Source organism: Crinia signifera, chromosome 6 (genome assembly GCF_055691185.1).
Source record: "Crinia signifera chromosome 6, ASM5569118v1, whole genome shotgun sequence".
Classification (NCBI taxonomy): domain Eukaryota; kingdom Metazoa; phylum Chordata; class Amphibia; order Anura; family Myobatrachidae; genus Crinia; species Crinia signifera.
In genome coordinates, this window is record NC_139222.1 from 29584725 (window position 1) to 29609519 (window position 24795).

A 24795-nucleotide genomic window follows, 5' to 3' on the forward strand; every position below is an offset into this window, starting at 1 on the left:
AAAATACGCATTCGTTGCCCCATCTATCCCCCTATCAGTAGCACAGCAGATGGGAAGAGTTGCTTGTCATATTGTGAGCCATCTCTGGTCTGGGCATCATGGGGCAAAATTAATTGGTGGAAACATATCTGCGATGTCTTCTCTAACAGCTGCCAGGAAGAGGCCAAGCGCTATTTTACCCCAGCCAGTCTGCTGCATATCACTGGGGCTCTGCTGGATTTTCTAAGAGTCGGCTTTGGAAAAACGCTGAAAACCCGTCAGAACGTGTAATATTGGTAATTGTCTTATGAGGGAAATACTATTTCATTAATAAAATAAACGCCTGTAAAAAAGGACGGCAATGTCCCTATCTGCTCCTACCAACAATCGCTGTCCTCACAGCTGCCTCTGCCAATAAAAACAGGAAGTTTGAAACAGATCATTTTGGTTTCACTTTCTGTTAAGTAGTAATTTGGTCGGTCGAGTGGCCTCTAGTGGTCACTGGTGGTACTTCACCTCAAAAACGTGAAGAGGATTTAGCCTTTTATATATACTTATATACTGTGTATAGATCAGCAATATTATTCATTATATTAAAATATCATGTTTCATTGAAATACATTTAATTAACATTAATATTGCACCTTTAACATAATACTGCTGCTCTCTTAATAAAATGAAACATTTTTTTTTTCCATCAATATATTATTTCCCTCATAAGAGAATGAAAAATGTGTAAAACTTCTGACTCCTTGTTCAATACATAGTAATGGACTCCTTATCCAAGGGTATTGCGATTCTTCTCCTGATTGCTGAGACTCATGCGTACGTCCCATGCAGTTTGGTCAACCTACAAACCAAGGTACACAGATGGACAATGACAGTGCTTTATAAAACCCCCATCAAGCCTACTATATACTAAATACATTTGTTCCATCCTGAAGTAATCCCACTCAGAAGTACTTCCAAGGCTTTCATCTCATGTGCCTAGTGCCGCCACCTCTGAGACGAGATGGACTCCGGAAGGATTGGAGGCAGGTCCTGGGAGCACTCCAGTCTACGCTGTATCTCCTGAGACAAAGGGCCTGATTCTAAGTCACATGTTGTGGATACAGCACACAGGTGGACGTTGTTTAAGCCTTTGCATGCATCCTGATCATACAGAATTAGGCCGACGTTCAGCGGAATTCATTCAGTGGGCATACCTGGGAGGTAACAGGGAATGGCCAAGAAGAGTGTCGCTGTAAGCATCTGCAAACCAAAGCCGCACAGGGCAGCCTACAGCGATGGAGAAACCGCACCTACCTCTAGAGCTATTGCAAGCTACCATGGTGCGGAAATGCACAGCTACAAGTGGGCGATAATTACATTGCCTGAGGCGCTATTATAAAGAAGTCGGGCCTAATGCCTAGTGCACATTAATCAGAACCATATTGTTGATATTTGCAGGGACTCCAGCGTTGCTGCTCTTCGGCCTATGTCCCGTTTTTGACCCACAAGACCATCAGGTAAGAATCCTCTTCACAGGAACACATATGCACTAGTTTATAATAAATAGTAAAATACATTGCCCACGGTCAGGGGATTCCAGCCACCCCCCCCCCCCCCCCCTCCTTCCTTCTGTTGGCTCGGTCACTCCCCTGAACCCATTAAAAGTGTCCCTCCCAAAATGGCTGCTTCGTCTAGCATCCTTAATAACTTTCTCCTCTGAGGCAGCGGCCATTTTGATTTTAGGAGGGACTTTTTCAATGGGGACAGGTGCCCCAGGACCGTCTGCAGGTCCCAGCAGGGATATAGCAATAGATGCCGCAGACTCCCCCAGCTCCTCCAAGCCACCGCGGGGCTCTGCTACGCCTCTATTCTAATTGCAAGTCTTCCCCCTTGGTTTACAATAGTATAAAAGGTGCAATGGAAAAAAAATAATAAAGATAAATGTAAAACATTTCTTTTCTCGTTTCAGGTATGTATTTAGTGCCAATTTAATAGGCAAAGTAAAAATACACATATACAAATAAATATAAGAATAATTACGGTGGGGTTTTTAACCGTATTCCTTAAAAAGTGTCATCATATGAGCAATACTGGCTGACGCCATACACTTTACGGGACCAGCGATTTATTTTATGAGGAGTCCAACTGTCCTGCAAACTGGCACTCACGCAGTTTTGTGTGTCGGCAACGGGCATCTCCATCGTATGAGTCCTCAAGTGCCTGTTGAGGTGGCCCTTGTGCCCAAACCTCTTCCCGCACTCAGCACAATTAAAAGGTTTCTCTCCCGTGTGAATTCTCTTATGTACGACCAGATTGGAGTTGTTGGTAAAACATTTCCCACATACCGGACAAGCAAACAACTTCTCTCCAGTATGGATCCTCTGGTGTATGACCAGGCTGGACTTGTAGAAGAACAGCTTTCCGCACTGCGGACAAGCCACCTTACTCCCGTTGTGCACCGTCTGGTGTTTGATCAGGCCAAAGCTGGAAGTGAAGCTCTTCTCGCACGTCGAACAGACATACATGTTGGCCGTGGCCTGCCCAGCCTGGTGATTGGCCGAAGCTGCGTTTTCAGCATAGGTTTTATCGGAATGTCCGTATTTCGGAAGTAAAAACGTCTTGGGTCTATTTGGAGTACAGTTTATACCTCTGTTGTCTGTTTTCCTCGGACCTGGTTGGTGTGCGTATTCAGCGGCAATATTAATGCCGTAGCCGTCACTGTATGAGATCACTTCCTCCTTAATATGATTCGTTGGGGATTGCGTTTGGGCGGGATCTGTAGTTGTATACCCAATGGCGGGGGCCATGATGGTCTCCTCCTCGCTGGAGACGCATTCCTCTTTAATAGTACTACCCGCCAGGCCTGCCGCGGCATACACATCAGCATCTGTGGCATCCGTTTCATAAAACGAGCGTGATTCCTCCATAATATAAGTAGAGGTATATGGTGAATACTCTGTATGAGTGTATATAGCAGCGGCGGAGACTTCTGTTACCTCACACGAGGCGGATGCATATGGTACATCTGTGTGATCGGTGGGTATATAGATTTCTATAGGATATCCTGCTATGACAGGAGGGAACGGCTCCGGATCACTAGATGTTGTAGCGGACGCTTTGTCTGTCAGGTCTCCGGGTTGGAAGAGATTTCCGGTCACGGAAGGGGAGGCAGCCTGCTTAGTCCATGTCTGAGTATGATCGGTCGGACTATAATCGTCAGTGTCTGAAGTAATTTTTCTGTCACATGAGTTGGGGTGGTTGATACCGACGGCTGTAGCAGCGACACGCGGAAGGTTTACTTCTTCGCATGTGGGTGCGTCGTCCCTGGCGGGCGACTTACACGGTGACCCTGTTTGGTCTGCGGGTATACCAACGCTTTTTGCTACGTCAGGTTTTTTTTTTGTTTTCCAAATCCACTTGGCTCGCCGTTTTCGCGGTCGTTTCCTTCTGGAACTGCTTATGTCACCGTTATTTGGTAGAACACTTTCATCTTTAGTTACACATGCCGCCTGAGGTGAAACTTCGCCATCTTCTACTTTCCCATCTTCCATTCCTAGATTTGTGAGAGAAAAAAATATGAATTATTCTAGAAGGACGACGGCGGGAAGGTTCATATTCTTCATACAAATAAGCCTCTCCTGGTGAAGGCATTAGAACCTCCGGGGCAATGCCTTTATTGCAACGTGTAATTCTACCCAGAAGTCCATTCTGCCCTTGACGTGGCTTATATGTGTATTATGTCCATGGAGAAGGCCCTGGAAATCTCCCTAGAGATTCTAATTGTGTTTATGAGGCAATCTCTACAGCTGTGGTTCCCAACCTGTTTTAAGGTTAACTGTGCGGAGCTCAGATGACTAAATCCCAATTACTGAGGTACTAATTAAGCCACCTATGGCTAGCCTTCAAACTCTGGACTGCCTTAAGGACTGAGGTTAGGAAGCCTGTTCTACAGCCATCAACATGCTGACCAGAACACCATATCGCTACCCGGAAGTTACAGATTCTGTGTAGCTGGCGGGTGAGTTGGCGAGGTATCTCGCAGTAGTGGATGGGGGCCTTTACAATGTTATAATGACAAGTTAATTGGACAGCAGAGTGTGCTTACCATGTTCTGTGCTCAGATGTTCATCCTCCATCATGATATTCTTGTACAGATCCCTGTGTCCCTCTATATACTCCCACTCCTCCATGGAGAAATAGACAGTGACATCCTGACATCTTATAGGAACCTGACACAGACAATGATACAGTCATCACCCAGACACATCCCCCAGTGTTACTGTATAATGTCCCATTCCCAGCAGTCACCACTCCGGTCACCTCCCCCAGTGTTACTGTACAATGCCCCATTCCCAGCAGCCTCCTCTCCAGTCACATCCCCCAGTGTTCCTGTATAATGCCCCATTCCCAGCAGTCACCTCTCTGGTCACATCCCGCAGTGTTACTGTATAATGCCCCATTCCCAGCAGTCACCTCTCCGGTCACATCCCCCGGTGTTACTGTATAATGTCCCATTCCCAGCAGTCACCTCTCCGGTCACATCCCCTGGTGTTACTGTATAATGTCCCATTCCGAGCAGTCACCTCTTTGGTCACCTCCCCCAGTGTTACTGTACAATGCCCCATTCCCAGCAGCCTCCTCTCCAGTCACATCCCCCAGTGTTACTGTATAATGCCCCATTCCCAGCAGTCACCTTTCTGGTCACATCCCCTAGTGTTACTGTATAATGTCCCATTCCCAGCAGTCACCTCTCCAGTCACATCCCCCGGTGTTACTGTATAATGCCCCATTTCCAGCAGCCTCCTCTCCAGTCACATCCCGCAGTGTTACTGTATAATGCCCCATTCCCAGCAGTCACCTCTCCGGTCACATCCCCCGGTGTTACTGTATAATGCCCCATTTCCAGCAGTCACCTCTCCGGTCACATCCCCCGGTGTTACTTTATAATGTCCCATTCCCAGCAGTCACCTCTTCGGTCACATCCCCTGGTGTTACTGTATAATGTCCCATTCCCAGCAGTCACCTCTCCGGTCACATCCCCCGGTGTTACTGTATAATGCCCCATTCCCAGCAGTCACCTCTCCGGTCACATCCCCCGGTGTTACTTTATAATGTCCCATTCCCAGCAGTCACCTCTTCGGTCACATCCCCTGTGTTACTGTATGATGTCCCATTCCCAGCAGTCACCTCTCCGGTCACATCCCCCGGTGTTACTGTATAATGCCCCATTCCCAGCATTAACTTCCCCCAGTGTTACTGTATAATGCCCCATTCCCAGCGGTTACCTCTCCGGTCACATCCCCCGGTGTTACTTTATAATGTCCCATTCCCAGCAGTCACCTCTTCGGTCACATCCCCTGGTGTTACTGTATAATGTCCCATTCCCAGCAGTCACCTCTCTGGTCACATCCCCCGGTGTTACTGTATAATGTCCCATTCCCAGCAGTCACCTCTCCGGTCACATCCCCTGGTGTTATTGTATGATGTCCCATTCCCAGCAGTCACCTCTCCGGTCACCTCCCCCAGTGTTACTGTATAATGCCCCATTCCCAGCAGTCACCTCTCCGGTCACATCCCCCGGTGTTACTGTATAATGTCCCATTCCCAGCAGTCACCTCTCCGGTCACCTCCCCCAGTGTTACTGTATAATGTCCCATTCCCAGCAGTCACCTCTCCGGTCACCTCCCCCAGTGTTACTGTATAATGTCCCATTCCCAGCAGTCACCTCTCCGGTCACCTCCCCCAGTGTTACTGTATAATGCCCCATTCCCAGCAGTCACCTCTCCGGTCACATCCCCCGGTGTTACTGTATAATATCCCCATTCCCAGCAGTCACCTCTCCGGTCACATCCCCTGGTGTTATTGTATGATGTCCCATTCCCAGCAGTCACCTCTCCGGTCACCTCCCCCAGTGTTACTGTATAATGCCCCATTCCCAGCGGTCACCTCTCCGGTCACATCCCCCGGTGTTACTTTATAATGTCCCATTCCCAGCAGTCACCTCTTCGGTCACATCCCCTGGTGTTACTGTATAATGTCCCATTCCCAGCAGTCACCTCTTCGGTCACATCCCCTGGTGTTACTGTATGATGTCCCATTCCCAGCAGTCACCTCTCCGGTCACATCCCCCGGTGTTACTGTATAATGCCCCATTCCAAGCATTAACTTCCCCTGGTGTTACTGTATAATGTACCATTCCCAGCAGTCACATCTTCGGTCACATCCCCTGGTGTTACTGTATGATGTCCCATTCCCAGCAGTCACCTCTCCGGTCACCTCTCCCAGTGTTACTGTATAATGTCCCATTCCCAGCAGTCACCTCTCCGGTCACATCCCCGGTGTTACTGTATAATGCCCCATTCCCAGCAGTCACCTCTCTGGTCACATCCCCCGGTGTTACTTTATAATGTCCCATTCCCAGCAGTCACCTCTTCGGTCACATCCCCTGGTGTTACTGTATAATGTCCCATTCCCAGCATTAACTTCCCCTGGTGTTACTGTATAATGTCCCATTCCCAGCAGTCACCTCTCCGGTCACCAGCTGGATGATCTTGTTGGTGAGTTCCAGGATCTTCTGCTCATTGTCTCTCCCATGTATCAGTGAGAGAGGTGGGGGCACCGAGTTGGGTCTCCGAGTCCTGCTGAATATTCCCTGGGCTTGGGAACCGGTGCTCTTTGTGACCTGCACTGATGACTTTTTCCCTGGTACATAATCCTGTAGGTGTACACAAACAAATGCAAATATCATTTTTCAAGTGTTCAGTGAAGATAGTGTAATAGAGTGAGAAGAAATATGAGTGCAGTTTCCATTAATGGTCAGCAGTAATGACCAGCATGTCCTCAGGTGAAGGCCCAATTGAGTTCACATTATAAAGAAGTATGGGAGACAGAAATAATCCTTGTTTTGTTATCTCCAGCTCTCTGTCTGTGTGGGTAACTCAGGGCCAGAGCAGTGCAGGTTGTCTTGCACAGTGACTACAAATCCCAGCATGCTGGTACATGTAGTTCCAAGAATTCTAGGTTCTAGAGATAGCAGTGACAGACCCCCCTCACCTCTCCGGTCAGACCCCTGTGTTATTACTAGAGATAGCAGTGACAGACCCCCCTCACCTCTCCGGTCAGACCCCTGTGTTATTACTAGAGATAGCAGTGACAGACCCCCCTCACCTCTCCGGTCAGACCCCTGTGTTATTACTAGAGATAGCAGTGACAGACCACCCTCACCTCTCCGGTCAGCAGGTAGATGATCTCCAGGGTAAGGTTTAGTATCTTCTCAGTCATGTGACTTCTGTCCTTATCCATCCTCACCGAGTCTCGCTGATCTGACTAGTGGTCTAGTGAAGATGGGATACACAATTAATTGGTCTGAATATACAACCACTAGTAATTAACATATTTAACATTAATTTTAGGTCAAACAACATTCACCCTCCCCCGCTATTACATAATCATTAATAATAATGATTATTTCGATAGCATCTTTTCTCCAAAAGGACTCAAAGCGTAGCACCAGACAAGGCGTCCATCTTGGGTGCAATACATAGGATAAAATTGGTAGGAAACACTGCAAGTGACATTATATTGTACATACACTGCAAATAACAGCTAAATTGGTAATTGCTACTGTATGTGGTCATTTAAAAAAAAAAAAAATCTTGTGACAGTTTTTAGCCCACACCCCCAGTTCCTATCTGCTCCTACCTCCAATCTATTTTTGTTATGGCATCTTTTAGTACACAAAGGAGTCATTTGGTTAGCCTCTAGTGGTCAATGGCAGTACTTCACCTCATAGACTCATAGAGGTGAGGAGGACTTAGCCTATATAGCAAATATGACCGGATATTTAGCAAATATCTGGTCATGTCATACTAGCACACTCCTTTAGTTATCGTCTACCTCAGATGTGTTAAGGACTTAGCAGTAAATTTACTAAAGTTTGTAAAAATAAAGGTGATGTGAGGATTGGTTTCTATGGGCAGCATCACTCCTCGTCTTTGGTCTCCCAATTTCTAGACTTCACACCTATCAGTATCGCTGCTGCCTGTCTCATTTTCCTGTTCCCAATCCTCCTACACCTCTAACCTTATTTCTGTCTACACTCCTACTCGACCCATCTACCTGGCCAACTCAACCCAAATTACCTCATCTGCCTGACTTCAAGACTACTGCTCAACTCCTTACCAGGGGCATTCACACCCTTGCACGGGTAGGACTACCTCCCAATCTTTCCAGTTTCAAACTGTTTATCAAAACCGGTACATGAGAGCATACGCACCTCCTCCTAAATCTTCTCCCTTCCCTCCTCACTTACCATCCGATTCTGCCGAGTTCATCCTCCAAACGTTCTCCTCTCCTGTTAGCATGTAAGTTCTTACGAGCAGGCCCCTCATTCCTCGTGTTCATCCTAAGAACTATCCTGGCTGCCAGTACTCCTCGTCTACTGTCCCACAGTCTCTTACATGGACTCTTACCCTTCACTAGGTAGTCTCACCCTTCACTAGGTAGTCTCATCTGCCTTAACCTCTGCCATCAAGATACACATTGTCATCCAACCCTCGCCTTTGTCTGCAGCATACCCATCGCTGTGGGAGCTTGGTGGAGCCTGGACAATTGTAAATTGTGGTACACGTGCATAGTATGAACATTTGTATCTTCAACAAAAAATAAGCGTATTGCCAACTGTATGGCCCTTATTCATATCTGATTGCAGTACAACTTTGTTTGGAAAATGGGCAAAACCATGTGCACTGCAGGTGGGGCAGATGTAACCTGTGCAGAGAGTGTTAGATTTGGGTGCGGTGTGTTGAAATTGAAATCTAAATTGCAGTGTAAAAATTATGCAGCGAGTATTTACCTTGCACAGAAACAAAATAACTCACACAAATCTAACTCTCTCTGCACATGTTACATCTGCCCCACCTGCAGTGCACATGGTTTTGCCCATTTTCCAAACAAATTTGTACTTTGTAAATAATTCTCCATTAAGGACAATAATATAAAGTCACAAAATAGAATACCAGGTGCATACTTTAATCTCTTATATATTTGGCTACATCTGTCACTCAAAGTGTGTCTGACCCTCTAACGCTGGGTGGAGCCTCTGACTCAAGTGACAGAGAACCAGCCCAGTGAGCCCACAGTCATAGGAGGGACACCTTGCTCTGCTCCTGCACTTTCCTTTTAATGTATGATTGCCATCACCTGTGTTGAAGCACCTTTCCTATCAATTACCCTGTTCAACACAGATGGAGGTAATCATGCATTAGGAAGAAAGTCCAGCGGCCGAGCATTGTGTCCCTCCTGGCATGGGTCATGTTGGGAGTAGGGTGGCCAATCCCGGGATCGGCGGGATCCCGGGATTTGGCCCCAAAATGTCCGGGATTTCAATCCCGGGATTGGAGTATCCAATCCCGGGATTTCGGGATTAGACTGCGCACGCGCTGTCTAATGCCGAGCAGCTTCTGAGCACCCGCTCAGAAGCTGCCCGGCTGTTCCCGACCCCGGCGTGCGGCCTGCGCAGCGTGACCTCTGACTGTCACGCTGCGCAGGCCACAGCAGCCTATCACAGGTGACTGCTTCCGGCCGCACTGACCTCCCCTCCTGCAAGCTTCACCGTCCGCAGCGCTATGTGCCCCACTCCAGCCCGCCTATGTAATGTAATCTGCGGGGCTGCAGCAGGCACCCCACGCAGCGCTGCTCTGTCCGCCCGCCCATGTCGATAACCGCCCACCCCCCATGTCGATGCCCGCCCGCCCACCCCCCATGTCGATGCCCGCCCGCCCACCCCTTGTCGATGCCCGCCCGACCATGTCCACCCCCCCCCCCCCCCATGTCGATTAAACAGGTGGACAGGGCATGTTTTTCTTTTAGGGATGCCAATCCCGGGATCGAGCATTTTTCAATCCCGAAATCCGGGATTGAAAAAATGCCCCGGGATTGGCATCCCTAGTTGGGAGGTATGCACAGTGCCAGACACCCTCTGCCTCCCCATGTTACCCAGCAAAGACACAGCTACTCACCAGACACACCAGGTGAGCGCCCCCCTCCCGCGATTCGCGGGGCCCCTCCCACGATTCGCACGCGCCCCCGCAAACCCCCCTACTGCAATTCGCGGCACCCCCCCCCCCCACGATTTGCAGCAACCCCAGCCCCCACGACCCCCCCTCCGGCGATTCGGGGCACCCCACCCCCCGCGTCCCCCCCCCCCTTCTGCGATTCACTGCAACCCCCAGCGCCCATCCCCCCCCTGCATACCCCGCGACCCTCCCGTGATTTGTGGCATCCCCCCTGACCCCCCCCCCGTGATTCGCGGCAAACCCCCCGGCCCCGCGAACCCCCTCCCGTGATTCGCAGCACCCACCCCCGCGACCCCCCCTCCCCCAATTCATGGCACACACACACACACCCCCCCCCGCCACCCCCCCTCCCGTGGACACCCCCCCCCCCCCTAGCCGCCGCGATTCACAGCAACTCCAGGATCAAATGGCACATGCAAAACACTGACACGGCTATGGTCGACGATGAAAAAGGTTGACATGAGTTTTTGAAGATTTATTTTTCATTTTAAGAATGTTTTCATATTCATTCTCATGTGTCGACATGGTCACCAATGAAGTGCCACACTTATGTCAACATTTAATGTGTTGACCTTTCTGTGTTGATTTTTTCTTGTGGCTATTTGCGGCACCCCAGCGACCCCCTCCCGTGATTCGCGGTACCCACCTCCCACGACCCCCCCTCCCACAATTCGCGGCACCCCCCGCGCGCAATTCGCAGACATGGCTATGGTCGACAATGAAAAAGGTTGACATGAGCTTTTGAAGATTTATTTTTCACTTTTTGAATGTTTTTATATTCATTCTCATGTGTCGACATGGACACCAATGAAGTGCCCACACTTATGTCAACATTTACATGTGTTGACCTTTCTGTGTTGATTTTTTCTTGTGGCAATTTTTTTCCAGTGAGAACTATGAACTATGTGCACATCAACCTACACATCATCAACCAATTATTTGTATAATATATAACACCTGTTCTGTTTTACTGTAGGTGCTTTAAGTCACATCTTTTACTGCTACTATTACTGTTTATGTAAATGCATTCTGAATGACAGCAACATCCTACCATCCTTCTACAAGAATATATAACCAACTAGGTTGATTCATCGCGCCTCGTGCCCCCCCTTCCGCAAATCGCGGACCCCCCGCGCACCCCCCCTCCCGCGATTCACGCCCCCCTCGCACCCCCCCCTCCCGCAATTCGCAACCCCCCCTCCCGCGCTTTGCGGACCCTCTCTCGCGATTCGCGGGCACCCCCGCGCCCCTCCCGCGATTCACGGCACCCCTAAGCCCCACTTTAGTCCCCCGTATACTCACACACCCCTATCACTACCCAGCTTCCTGCTCTCCTGAACCGTAACTTCCATCACTGGGGAGTCGCTGACGCTGTTTTGCCCACATGCCCCTATCATGTCTCATAGCCCAGCCTCCTGCTCTCATGTACCCAAACTCCCACCCAGTAGGAGGAGACACTGACTCAGGGCCACCATCCTGTACTGCCACGCTGGACCCTCACCCACTGGCAGAAGCTGCACAGTATCTCCCACCCTCCTCTTTAGTCCCCCTTATGCCCACACACCCCTATCACTACCCAGCCTCCTGTTTTCCTGTGTCGTGACCTCCGCCAGTGGGGAGCCGCTGACTCAAAAACACCCTACTATACTATTGCACACACACACACCTAAACAACATGCACACACAGCCCCCCCACACCCACACATGTCACTGTACCATCCACACTATCAATGTACATCTTTCTCTGTAACCGCTTTTTAATTAAACAAAACAATACACACCCCCTTCTACATCATATGCTCTCTATTTAACACATTTCACCTATAACTCAAGTTGCAATACAGGCATCTGTCATACAATTCTAACCATATTTCTCACAATACAAACATTCACAAATTAAGGGGGCGCAGCCCCTTACGACGGTGTGAAGAGCGCCCGTAGGGCGCAATGAATCACCTAGTTAAATAATATCCTTATACAGACTTGCGTCTCTCTCCCTCTCAGGTAAATTCAATGCCGCATATACTTTACAATAATAATTACCTATCCTTTTTAGGACAGTAGATACTTATTCCTATCACGCTACCAATTATTAACAACCAATTGCAATAGTCATAAATAGACATCTGGGAGGAAGCAGAAATTAGCACTGACGAAGCAGCCATGCGAAACGGCCGTCTGTGAACCCTCCCTCACCGTCATAGGCAGCGTCATGATCAGCTGCTGACGGCATCTCCCACTGCAGCACCGCATCTAAGCTGAGCTCAACCTCTCCTGGTCAGGCTGAAGCAGACACGCACCACATGGATCACCGTGCTGACAGCGTAAACTACCAGTGTTATCGGACACTGGCAGGTATTCTCCTGCACACCGCCACCAGCATACACATCCACCTCTCTAATTTAGTTTCTCCTGTCTACGTGACCCTGCGCAGCAGCACACGCCAGGCAGTCTGTCCCCAACCTTTCTTCCACCCCCTCCCCAGGGTTTCCCCTGCTGTCACCGGGGTGCCGCTCACTCTCCACCTCTACACCCAGTAAGTGGTGAGCAGCAGCGCACGCCCGCTCATCAGGGATCCCCTCACCCGCCACTCTATACACGTTCCCCGCACTAGGTACACACTCGTCCAGAGTGTGCGGTCAGATTCCCTGTGCTGGTTTTCTAACAGGGACCTGTCCCACATATTCAAGGACAGCAGTTGTTGCTTTCCTTTCACCCATCAAACTGAGACCTAATAGGACCCGCTCACTTGTAACTGCAAAGCTGACTTGTTCTTTACAAGAAGCAGCAGTCCTGGAATCAGGGGGTTTATCTCTCACCACTTTATCACCATAACCTTCCCCCCTTTTTCTTTTTCTCTCTCTATCCAAGCTTACCCAGGAGTTATTTATAACCAATGTATACATTTGAGAGCCAGCTTTCACAGGACTCACCTTAACTCACCTACCTAAAGATATAATATATACAGGCAAGGGGATTAATAAATTGATTGCGGTTTGTCTGCAGTACGGTATCAATACCAGTTGAAATTTTTCCTTCACACTAATAAACTAATACCCCGTTCTCACTGCCGCAAAAACCCGGGTATTTCCCGGGGCAAGCTGAAAATTCCTGTGTCGCGTCTCTGCGTGAAAGGGTCTTTGTGAAATTCCCGGGTGTTATGCCCCAGGAATTAGACCCGTGTTTTTTGCAGGGTTTTTCCTGGGTAATACACGGGTGTATGGCAGTGTGAACAGCACAGACCCGTGTTTTTCACACATGATGCCAAAAAACAAGCTCATTGGGGGATGTAATCAGGTGACTACCATTATATATGTACAAGTATGTATATAGTGAAAAGCACTTTATTGTACATATGAATAAAATATGTACAGAAAAACAGAAATGTCTTGTCATTATTATTATTAAATGGGGTAATAGCCATGATAAAATGTATGCAATGTGTTGGTGAAAAAAAGGCCAATTTAAAATGACATCATCTTTATCCAGCCAAAAAAAACTGCTTTTTAAACAGCCAATCACAGCAATTTATACAAATTTCCCAACAGCCAATCAAAGCTGCTATTACATTCCACACACTTGTTGGAAGGCAGACCATGGAAAGCAGTGTGAAAGGGGCAGACACGGGAAATTCCCGGATCTGAGGTGCAGTGTGAAGGGGGTCTATTGAGCTGACGAGCTCTGTGCCCTGCCAAAAATCCGGCAAGAAAAACCCGGGATTTTGCAGGGGCGGCAATGAGAACATGGTATTAATTAATTTTTTCTACTACATAAGCAACAGTGTTACATGCTCTAATTAACAAATATTGCTGGTATTTAGTACAAGAACTGTGCTATACTTCCCAAACTGTTTCAAATCTATGCTTATGTAATCTGAATATGTATTCACTGTTTAAATACAATGTTTCTTCACAGTAACACTGCTTGCTTCCTTACTAATTAATTCCATTATTTCCATCAAATAAGCAACATTGTCATATTTTTCACCATTCAAATTCTTGAAACGTGATGGGAATCCTATACTTCTGGATTCACTCAATTTTCCACTTGACTAATTTAAATTTATTATTGTTGATTTACTGCTCAGCCACTGGCCCTTATTCAGATCTGAACGCAGTACAAATTTGTTCTCAAAATGGGCAAAACCATGTGCACTGCAGGTGGGGCAGAAGTAACATGTGGGAAATCCCATCGGCGCAACTGTCCGCCACCGCCCACAGTCTTGGGTGCGTGCACCCGCGAACAGTCTGTTTGCCATGGCCGCACACACCCATGCAGAAATAAGGCTGCACATACGCCAAAAATTAGTCCCTGTGCAAACGAACGCCGACTGCTAATAAGAATAAGGTCCTATGTGTGCGCTATATAAAGAACGGCTTGCTTTACCTAGTATGTGATACCTATACCCCTTTTAGACAAAGAAAGGGAACCGGTAATTTGCCAGGTGAACCCGGGGTAAGTATCTCTTTTATGGATAATACTACTTCTGTCTGTGTATGTCAAATAATAAAATCATACTAGAATTATAATATAGTACATAAAATAATGATATTGAAATATATAAGATTATACTACTTAAAATATAAATATTAAAACAAATAATATAAATATAATAATAATTTTTGTATTCTCAGAATAGAAAAACTTGCATTGTATATGTCTTGCTCTACATATCTGCAGACTTCCTGTCACCCGCAGACAGCAGCCACACGGGCCAGTGGCATTATATACTGTGCATGGAAGTGTGACTATGTGATCACAGTGTGATGTCTACCACTGTTTAATTCATTTATAAGTATTTTTCTAACTCTTCCCCCAATTGTTACCCAACATCTCCCCATTCACACACAGGGACAGCACCAGGTGTCAGTCAGTGGGATGCTATGTATACAATGCTGAGGCTGTAAGGACTGACATGTATACAAGAGACAGACTGACAATGCTGGAAAATAAATCACTGTGTATAAATATATATAGCAATAGCTGGAATGGATACCACCGTGCTGGTGCGAACCTGTGACAGCCCTGGGACACTGTACATGGTGGATACATGTAGAATCCAGCACTGACCTGCAGCTGTCTCTCTCTCTTTTCCGTCTCGAGTCGGCTTCCCATTAGCTCACTGACCGGAAGTAAGACACCGGAAAGGCAGAGCTTGCGTGTCACTGACGCTTCCTGGTTCTGCATTCCACGCCTCGTTATCATTCTAATTTTCTGTGCCTTGATTGGCTGTGTATGTCCTCATGTGACTGGAAGGCGAATTGTATACTGGGAGTTGTAGTTTCTTTCTGACCTTGTTTTAACTGTGAGAGTACTTCTGAGAACTGATTGTTTCTAATAGAAAATGTGTAGTATGGTATCTGTATATATGGTCACCAGCCCCTGTATGTTCTTCCTGGTCATAGGGTTATTATAACCAGGCTGTCATACTCACCTGTCATTATTAAGATGTGGGACTGTTAAGTTTCTTAGTAGTGTCCAACATGTATTTAGTTAGTGTTTATATTAATTTGGACACCTGTGGAAGGTGTTTTTGAGGATGGCAGCTGAGCTCCCTGTGTTTATAGCCAGGTTACGGGGGTGGAGGGGTATACTGTTCTCCCCTGCCCCCTTTGTGATCCCCCCACCCACTGAAGCACACTGAGATCACTAACTCTCCCTCTTGTGCAGCAGCAGATCCAAGCAGTCAGATTCTGAGCTGGACAGTATGTAGTACAGGCAGAGACACATGTCAGGTTTCATGAGCTACTGAGGGAGCTTCTCAACCAGAGGAGAGATAGGAGAGGGTGACAAGGCAAAACCATGGCTTGTATCAACCATTCCACGGCGTGCAGACTCGAGTCCAGTACTCACTGGTGCGAAGTTGGGGGCGATTTGTCGCTTCATACCAACAAAGTTTCCCGGTTGGCCATGCTATGTGGCCAACCAGACGATATCGCATGAAACCTGGTGTATGCTAATGATAGACAGAACAGTGAGCGTTTCTGGTGTATACGATTGCTCATCACCCCTGTCCTGGTCACCCCTTTAGGTTGTGGCTAGATAAATAGTATTTTGGGTTATCACAGGGGGCGACCCCATTACCAACGTAGAAAAGTCCTTTTGCCAGACAAAACCCTAATTTCCTCCAGCAAATGGGCTATTTTATCCCTTGATAAATCAGCGTGGTAAGGGTATGGGTCATAGAATCGTCACCACTAAAGGTCGACACATTAAATAGGTTGACACGGCTAAGGTCGCCAGGGTCAGAAGATCAACAGTCGAAAGATCGACATGAGTGTTTCACGTTTTTTTTCTTCAGAATTTTTACGTAGCCATGGACACCATATAGAATAAAATAGAGTAGAATCAACTTTATTGGCCATGTGTGCTTGCGCACACTAGGTATTAGGTAGGGGATGCTAGGGTGTGAAATACCACTTGTCGGCGAGTCTCCTCTTTGGAAGAAGCCCGGAAAGGAGACTCTCTGCAGCACTTCGGATGTGGGGGTGGAGCTTGATGTCTTTAAGCCCCACCCCCATTACAGTAAATGCTGTGATTCGCTGCTCTTCGTGGGGCGGGACAGGCTGAAATAGCGCAATTTACATAATTTTAGCCCCATCCCCCAAAATGAAGAGTCGTGAATGCCGGTATTTTACTGGAGGGGGCTACAGGGGTGGGGCTGGTGCGGCTGGCCACCAACGCGGGAGGCAAGACGATTTTTGAGAGCCTCCTTGCCATTCCAGGATGGTAGGTAAGTATGACCTAACGACTGTATTGCTGTTCCAGGATGGGCCGCTGCCATGTTGTGTGCTTAATCCTCTGATCTATGGCTTACCCGCCAGGCCCTGGCAGGACATGATGGAACTTAAGGCCCCCATACACTATGCGATTTTCGGCCGATAAATCGGGTGAAATCGGCCCAAAATCGCATGTGTTTGACATCTGATCTGATGCGCGGTCCCGCGCGCATCGGATCGGATCACGGCGTTGGACCTGCAGAACATAAGATATATCGGAATCTGAGCCGTCATGATTGGCTGAGCTCAGCGGCCGCCCAGTCTTTTGAATAAGATTTCTTTCTATTCTCCCACCGCGCCGACAGTCTCTGCTCTGCGACGCCTGCGGTCCCCGCCTGCACTACCTCCGCAAGGAGCCGGGAGCCGTCAAAATTGGCTGAGAGAGCGCTCAGCCAATCACAGGCTGCCCATTCATTGTATGGGCTTTTTTTTCCAGCACTGACAGCTCCCGCCTCCCCCTGCCCGGCTCTGTCACTGTCCTCCGCAGCGTCCTCTGCACGCTGCCTTAGCAGCGCCCCCCACCAGCAGCCCTGTTCTGCAGCCCCCCCCCCCCTGCTCCCCGGGTTTACATGTGATAAATCGAGATGATTTATCACATGTAAAAAATGGCACATCAAGTGCCAATCTTATCAAGCTCTCCCGGGGAGCTGCCGGGGAAGCTCAGGGGGAAGTCGGGGGCGACTTGTCCTCAGGACAAGTCGCCCTAGTGTATGGGGGCCTTTAGCATGTCTGGGCCGGGATATTACATTTCATATTGATAAATACGTCAGTGGACAGGGCAGGAAGCAATGCATTAACTAACTTTGGTTGTAAACAGAAATCTGTAATGTAACAAAGGACTATTCATGAGATTCATCACAATCAGGATATGTCCACAAAGCTTCGTGTTATTAGCATATGGACTGTTTGTATTCTTAACACGTGTACGGAGACGACTGGAAACCTACCCCCTGCTGTGCACCCAGCTACCGACTGTGTTGTTATCTACACCATCCCTTCACAGCAAATTTTCTTTGACTGCCTCCCGCTCAATGTTACACAGACTTGTTGTCTGATTGTCACACAAACAGATGTCCCTCAAAAATGCACTTTTCTATTAAGTTCATACTTCAATGGGGGTGTGGCCTGAGGAAGCATCATCCCACAAGGCCATGCCCCTTTTCATAGGTCACACCCCCTTTTGGGCGCTTGCGCGGCGTACATATGTTGGGAGGTATGATTAAAGTAGAATAACATAGCAGTAGGGATGGCCATCGTTGCCTTTGCCATCGATGGTTGCCATCGATGGCAAAAGTACAACCGGGTGTCGGGGGCGGAGCTATGCTCTGTGTCCCGGCACTGTAGGGGAAAAGCAAAAACGAAACTATTCGTTTAAGCTTTACATCGATGGTGGGAAACCATCTGGTTCTCCCCCATCGATGGCAAAACTATTTGACATCGGCCATAAACCATCGATGATTTCTAATCATCGATGGTCGATGGCCATCCCTACATAGCAGGGAACAGTGTCCTTGTGTCCTTGTCCTACCAGTTTGTGCTCCTTAGGATGTAGGTGTTAGAGGTTTTGGAGCCCAGATGTAGATGTTGGCCTTGTTGGAATGTCCAAACTATAGATTTATGTGAGTTATTTTGTTTCTGTGCAGGGTAAAAAGCGCTTGCATTATTTTTACACTGCAATTTAGATTTCAGTTTCAACACACCCCACCTATATTTGACTCTCTCTGCACATGTTACATCTGCCCCACCTGCAGTGCACGTGGTTTTGCCCATTTTGAGAACAAATTCGTACTGCGATCAGATCTGAATAAGGGCCAATGTCCGCTACATGATGGAGTTCTGATTCACAATATCAATGTTGTATGCAGTGGAGCAATTTATTTGTTACCGCAAATGCGCCGCAATAGTCTTGGCATTTTATTACGATGTGATGAATAGTGAGGGAGAGTGTGACGCAGGGGAGTGGTAACTCAAACGCAGGCGCGTCGCACCCATTTTGAGGGGTTTTCACAACGTACGCCTGCAATCCCTTACGCAGTAAACATGGCTCCCGCATCTTCCATCAGCCTGACCGTAGTATTAGAAGGATAAATGCACAGTTATTCCTGGGAGGTGGTGTATCTCCTGGATGAACTAGCAGTCAGCATTATAATAATTGATTGCGCTTCCCTCCCTCATCTTCTGTTTTGTTTGCACGACCGTAGTATTACCCTGAGGGTCGATTATCGACTGATGCGCATCGTATAATTGCGCCATTGTACACAAGCAGCGGTTCACAATGACCGTCTTGATAAAATTCCCAGCCGCTGGGATTTATGGAACAACATTTTTATTCTAAATAACAAATAACACTGAAATACATCTTTATTTCCACAGTGAAATATATTTTTATAATAATTATTGGTACTTGTGAGTTATCCGGGCTGCCGATTTTGTCCTTAAGTTTAGTTAACTTAAGGACACCCGACCGACGCGATGCCCGCGATTTAGCCCAAATCGGGGGCATCGCGTCGGTCGTGGCCGTTTTAAGGGGCCGCGACGCGATGCCCGCGATTTCCCATAGACAGTAATGTTAAAAGACACAATGGACCCGATTTCCCATAGACAGTAATGTTAAAAGACGCGATGGACCCGATCTCCCATAGACAGCAATGTTAAAATAAAATGACAATGTGAAATTGGCCAATATGGGCATTTCACATTGGATATGTTTTTAAAAAAAATGTTTCATGGCCCCCCACCACCGTTAACGGCACCCCGCTATTGTCGCCAACCCGAAGCGTGGCGAGCGCAGCGAGCCCGCGAGGGGCGGCGGTACGCGTCCTCCGACCTTTTCATACCCCTACTATCCACTAGGGCGTGGAGTGAGAATAGAATAGTGTGGCGAGCGCAGCGAGCCACCGAGCCCGAAGCGTGGGGAGCGCAGCGAGCCCCGCGAGGGGACGCGGATACCTTCACAGGTATCCGCGTGCCCTTGCGGGCTTCACAGGTGTCCGCGTCCCCTCGCGGGGCTCGCTGCGCTCACCACGCTTTGGGCTCAGTGGCTCGCTGCGCTCGCCACACTGCTCTATTCTCACTCCACACCCTAGTGGATAGTAGGGGTATGAAAAGGTCGGAGGACGCGTACCGCCGCCCCTTGCGGGCTCGCTGCGCTCGCCACGCTTCGGGTTGGCGTCAATAGCGGGGTGGCGTTAACGGTGGTGGGGGGCTATGAAACATTTTTTTTTAAAACATATCCAATGTGAAATGCCCATATTGGCCAATTTCACATTGACATTTTATTTTAACATTGTTGTATATGGGAAATCGGGTCCATCGCGTCTTTTAACATTACTGTCTATGGGAAATCGCGGGCATCGCGTCGGTCGTGGCCGTTATAAGGAGCCGCGACGCGATGCCCACGATTTCGGGCGCGATGAAAAAATCGGCAGCCCGGATAACTCACAAGTACCTAATTATTTATTTTATATTTTTAATGAAAGAGATCCAGAAAACATGACCTGTTAAGCTGGGTACACATATGTACAATTTAATTTTTCTTGCGACCGTTCGATCGACCGAATACACGTTCGGCCGTCCGAAACATACGACCGATCTGCGCGTACACATATGTACAATTGTACTTGCGACGTCCGATGTACTCCCGTCCAAACAATCGCAAGAAAAAGATTGTACCACCGTACACACTCTCCCGTTCTGGCTATTCGCACGATAAAAATGTACACAACATTATCATAATGGGCTGGATTTAAAAGAGCATACCAAAACGAGGCGTGATCACGGAACAAAGAATCGTTCGTGTAGTACAGTGAATAGAGCCGTGACTATTCAGATCATTGCTAGCTGTACTGGATATACGTACGTTCGTTCGTCTATCGGTGCATTTGGGCCTTTTTAATCATGAGCTTGAGGAGAAGGAAGGCTCGTGCGTGCATTTTGGCTGCTATGGCCATTAGATTGCGGGCTATTAAAAAAAGAAAAAGGACCAAGAATCGGAGCTGCTGGACCAGAGACTGGCTTCTGAGGAGAGACACCTTCTCCCACATGCCATTGCTAAAGGAGATACGGGAGAACAATCCTGATGATTTCAGGAATTATCTCCGTATGGATGACGCTACCTTTATGGAGCTGCTGACACTGGTTACCCCTTTAATAGAGAGAGAGGACACCTATTTCAGGAGGCCCATTTCTGCAGAGCAGAGACTGGTGGCAACGCTGCGTTACCTGGCAACAGGCAGGACCCTTGCCGACCTGAGATTCACCACCGCAATCTCATCTCAAGCGCTGGGGTTGATAATACCAGACACCTGTGATGCCATCGTCCAAGTTCTTCAGGACAAATACATGAAGGTAAATATGGAAATTACATACATGTCCCCCATATGTATAGCTGTGCACATACCTGTACCCTACATGTATATCTTTACAATGCCTGTTGATTTAATCTTTTACACCAGTGGGTGGGGGGTCTTTTTGATAAGGCGGGTAATAGCTTTGAGGCTGCAATGGGGGAGGGCTGATGGGTCTAAAATCAACCAAACAGATTATTAATACGCATATACTTTTATATTGCAGTTTCCATCGACCAAGGAGGAGTGGCAAAATATTGCACGTGATTTCCGTGATCTATGGAATTTCCCTAATTGTGGTGGAGCTATCGATGGCAAACACGTCAGGATCATGCCCCCTGCAAAGAGTGGATCTTTTTATTATAATTATAAGGGGTTCTTCAGCATTGTTCTAATGGCCATCGCTAATGCCCGATACGAGTTTGTATTTGTGGACATTGGGAAAAATGGTAGAGTTTCAGATGGAGGAGCCCTGGAGAATACCTTTTTCCACGACCAACTGAAAAAAAATGAACTGAATCTGCCAGAGCGGACTGAAAATGAGCACGGTTTGAACTTTGTTTTTGTGGCGGATGAGGCCTTTGCATTGCACCCTAATGTCCTTAAACCCTACCCACAAAGGGCGCTGAACAGGGAACGACGCATTTTTAACTATCGCCTGTCACGTGCCAGGCGAGTGGTTGAAAATGCGTTTGGGATTCTGAGTAATAAATTCAGAATTTTTCACAGTCCCATCAATCTGCGCCTAGATAAGATTGACAAAGTGGTGCTGGCCTGTTGTGTGCTGCACAACTACCTGCGCAGAAAAGCGGTGCACACACAACAACTGGGGGCTACAGTGGATGAGAGCCAAGTTGTTGACGAGCCTATTGGTCTGACAGCTTTGGCAACTAATTTAAACACCAGAAATGCATCAACGCAAGCAAAGTTGTCAAGAGACGAGTACTTGAATTATTTCAATGGTGTTGGGGCTGTGGAGTGGCAGAATGACATGATTGCTTAAAAATGTACCTTTTTGTCATTGTAAATATATTGTTTTTTGGTGTGTAATAATCCATATTTTGCCAATAAAATTTGTATACTCACAGTTCCGCACAAGTTGTCCTCTGCGTCTTCTTGCAGCAAGGAGGGGGAGGTGGAGGCCGAATCACGGCAAGTGAGTGGTAGTACTCAGGTGCCAGGCATTCCTGGAGGGCACAATGCCACGGCACCTGGAGTGCAGACTGTACCCAGTACTGGTGTTTATGTACTAGCAAGTAGTTGCTCCACCACACCTATTTCTATGCCAATTTCTCCTGGTACTTTGTACGTATGTATATCTGTGCCCTATAGTCACCCTGCATGGTAAATGATATTTTCACACGGACACCAACTAGATTACAGAATTTTTTATTTTTATATAAATTATTAACTTATAAACTTATAAAAAATATAACATAAATAACAAGTAAATAAATAATAAAGAAATACTTAAACATAAAAATATTTAAAACAATAATGCACTTAAATAAACTATATAAAATATTTACATATGGTGGTAAACTTGTCCCACCCCATAATCCCCTGTATCCATCGGTGGTTGGGAGGGAGATGGACTTTCCAATAAACTCTGGAAGGGGCCACCAGGTGGACCTGGTGGGAGCGTATTAGCCAACGTTGCCGGTTGGTGCTGCCTTTGCCCAGTTGGTGGCTGTAAATGTTGATACTGCGGATATTGCACCGGGTGAAATACCGCTTGTTGGGGTATAGGAGCTGGGCTGATGGGTTGAAATTCAACCCTAGGCAGAGGGGTCTCATCGGTGAGACGTGTGTGCCGGGACAGAGTCCCCACACGGGCCCGGTACAGCGTCTCATAAAATATGCGCTCTACCTCCACCCTTGTAGCCGGGTCCAACTTTCGCAAATTGTCAGCTAATACACTCCCCACCCGGTCCGCATCATCCTCATCCATGGTCATCAATCTGTTGGCAGACTCCAGGATCTTGGTGGTTGCCACGTCCGCAGCATCTGGAGTCTGCCTCGGCCTTTTGCGCCCTCTTCTTGATGGCGCTTCTGCTGGAGGTTGAGCGCTTGTTTGCGGTTCAGCGCTGGTCGTGGCGGTTGGTGTGGGGGTGGAGCAGAGGGCCGGTGAAGGCAGCTGTGATGCCACCTCCAGCGATGCCGAAGATTCATCCTCGGCAAATAGCGATGGCTGTAACAAAACAAGATGACAATGATGTATCACTATCGATTTTTAAGACTTCCATATATTTTTATATCTACGCAGAAGAACGCAGCCCATACACCACCATGTTGCTGCCATGGATGAAAGTGAGCTAGTTGAAGAGGCGTTATGACTGGCATCTCTGGAAACTAATTATTTAGATACCAGACATACCAAATACTAATTTAAACACCAGAAATGCATCTATGCGTGCTAAATTAACAGGGATGAATACATGCAGTATTTTATTGGTGTTGGCGCTGTGGATTGGCAGAATGATATTATTCCGTTAATTTTAGACAACAAAAAATATTACAATAATCCGCGCCAGAAAGACTACAACAGTGTAGATACCAGGGATTACCAATGACAACCAAAAGTTCCAAATACAAAAAATGTGGTAAATGCACTTGCGATGTCTGAATATTGATCACTGTGTTCTCAGGCGGATAACAGTATACCTCCACCACTGAGAAGAACCAGAATTAGGGCCACAGAGAAGGTCAAATTGACGATGTATAACCAAAAGGGGGGGTATCGCCCCCTGCAACTGACCTCTCTGTTGTGCCCAACAGAGAGGTCAGTTGCAGGGGGCGATACCCCCCCTTTTCATTTTACATGTTCACAATTTTTATACTGTACTTGCTGTTATATTTATCTGGTTTAAAAAAAATTTTTTAAAATAAAATACGTCTACTTACTGTGCCGCAAATGGTGTCATCAGAAAGCTCTTGGTTGCACGCGGAGGTGGAGGGGGCAGGCTGGTTCCTTGTAGTGTTGCTGACCGAATCCCTGGGCAGCTCCTGGTCCACCGTGAAGGCCAGCAGGTCGTAGTACCACAGCCTGGGCACATAGACTTGGTCTGCCCCTGCCCCAGACCGCTTTGAGGACTCCACCTTATTTAGTTCCTTTTTAAATACGGTCCTCATATTAGCGATCCGAGTCCGGACCCACTCTACATTTGCTGTGGGGTAGTAGGTCTGGCTCACCCTCACCAGCTCCTCCAGAGCAGATAGCCTCTTCTGCCGATTCGAATGGTCTTTGGATTTGGTATTCCAGAGACAATTCTGATCCCTGTAGGCCTCAATGAAGTCCTTCATAAATTCGACATTTTTTTCTGCCATGGTTGAATTTCTGTTCCAAAAAATAAAATAAAAAGGCATATTATTACACCATAAACCATTTAATGTACAGGTGTTCAGTCTGTGGGACACTAGATATACTGTAGCTATAGTACAGGAGTTGAAACTCTGTGGGACATAGGATACACGGTCACTACAAGCCCCAGCATACCCATGGCCCACAGATTGAAGTCCCTGTCATAGAAAACTACACATTTTGTGTTAATACTCACCGAAATAATTGTCGATACAGTCCGGAAAATTCGCTGCGCTGCTCCGATCAATCCAACAGCAACGACG

At 47.5% G+C, this 24795-nt stretch overlaps 2 protein-coding genes across 4 annotated transcripts in view; one reads left to right on the top strand and one right to left on the bottom strand.

Annotated features, from left to right (window-relative positions):
• Window positions 1-1880: 1880 nt before the first annotated feature.
• Window positions 1881-15222, bottom strand: LOC146010165 (uncharacterized). 3 transcript variants are annotated; one of them, XM_083151131.1, is made up of 5 exons: window positions 15061-15085; window positions 7195-7304; window positions 6497-6685; window positions 4076-4199; window positions 1881-3523 (listed from the first exon to the last, which is right to left on the bottom strand). In XM_083151131.1, the coding sequence occupies exons 2-5, from the start codon at window positions 7270-7272 to the stop codon at window positions 2034-2036; spliced, it is 1881 nt and encodes a 626-aa protein (XP_083007257.1). In that variant the 5' UTR covers window positions 7273-7304; window positions 15061-15085; the 3' UTR covers window positions 1881-2033. The 3 variants fall into 3 exon arrangements, with proteins under 3 accessions (XP_083007257.1, XP_083007258.1, XP_083007256.1); XM_083151132.1 differs by lacking the exon at window positions 15061-15085 and adding an exon at window positions 8282-8735; XM_083151130.1 differs by lacking the exon at window positions 15061-15085 and adding an exon at window positions 15117-15222 and having other exon boundaries at window positions 1882-3523.
• LOC146009562 (uncharacterized) overlaps window positions 13644-24795 on the top strand; it is a 40341-nt gene continuing 29189 nt past the window's right edge. Inside the window, exon 1 of the mRNA XM_083150008.1 lies at window positions 13644-13792. The gene's annotated coding sequence lies outside the window, so the exon portion shown is untranslated. The remainder of the gene's footprint in view (window positions 13793-24795) is intronic.

Coding starts and splice junctions, on each gene's coding strand:
- LOC146010165 (XM_083151131.1), bottom strand. CDS start 7,272: ATGGATAAGGACAGAAGTCACATGACTGAGAAGATACTAAACCTTACC. Junction 4,200..6,496: donor TCCAGCTGGTGACCGGAGAG/GTGACTGCTGGG, acceptor TGTCTGTGTCAG/GTTCCTATAAGATGTCAGGA. Junction 3,524..4,075: donor ACATCTGAGCACAGAACATG/GTAAGCACACTC, acceptor TCACAAATCTAG/GAATGGAAGATGGGAAAGTA.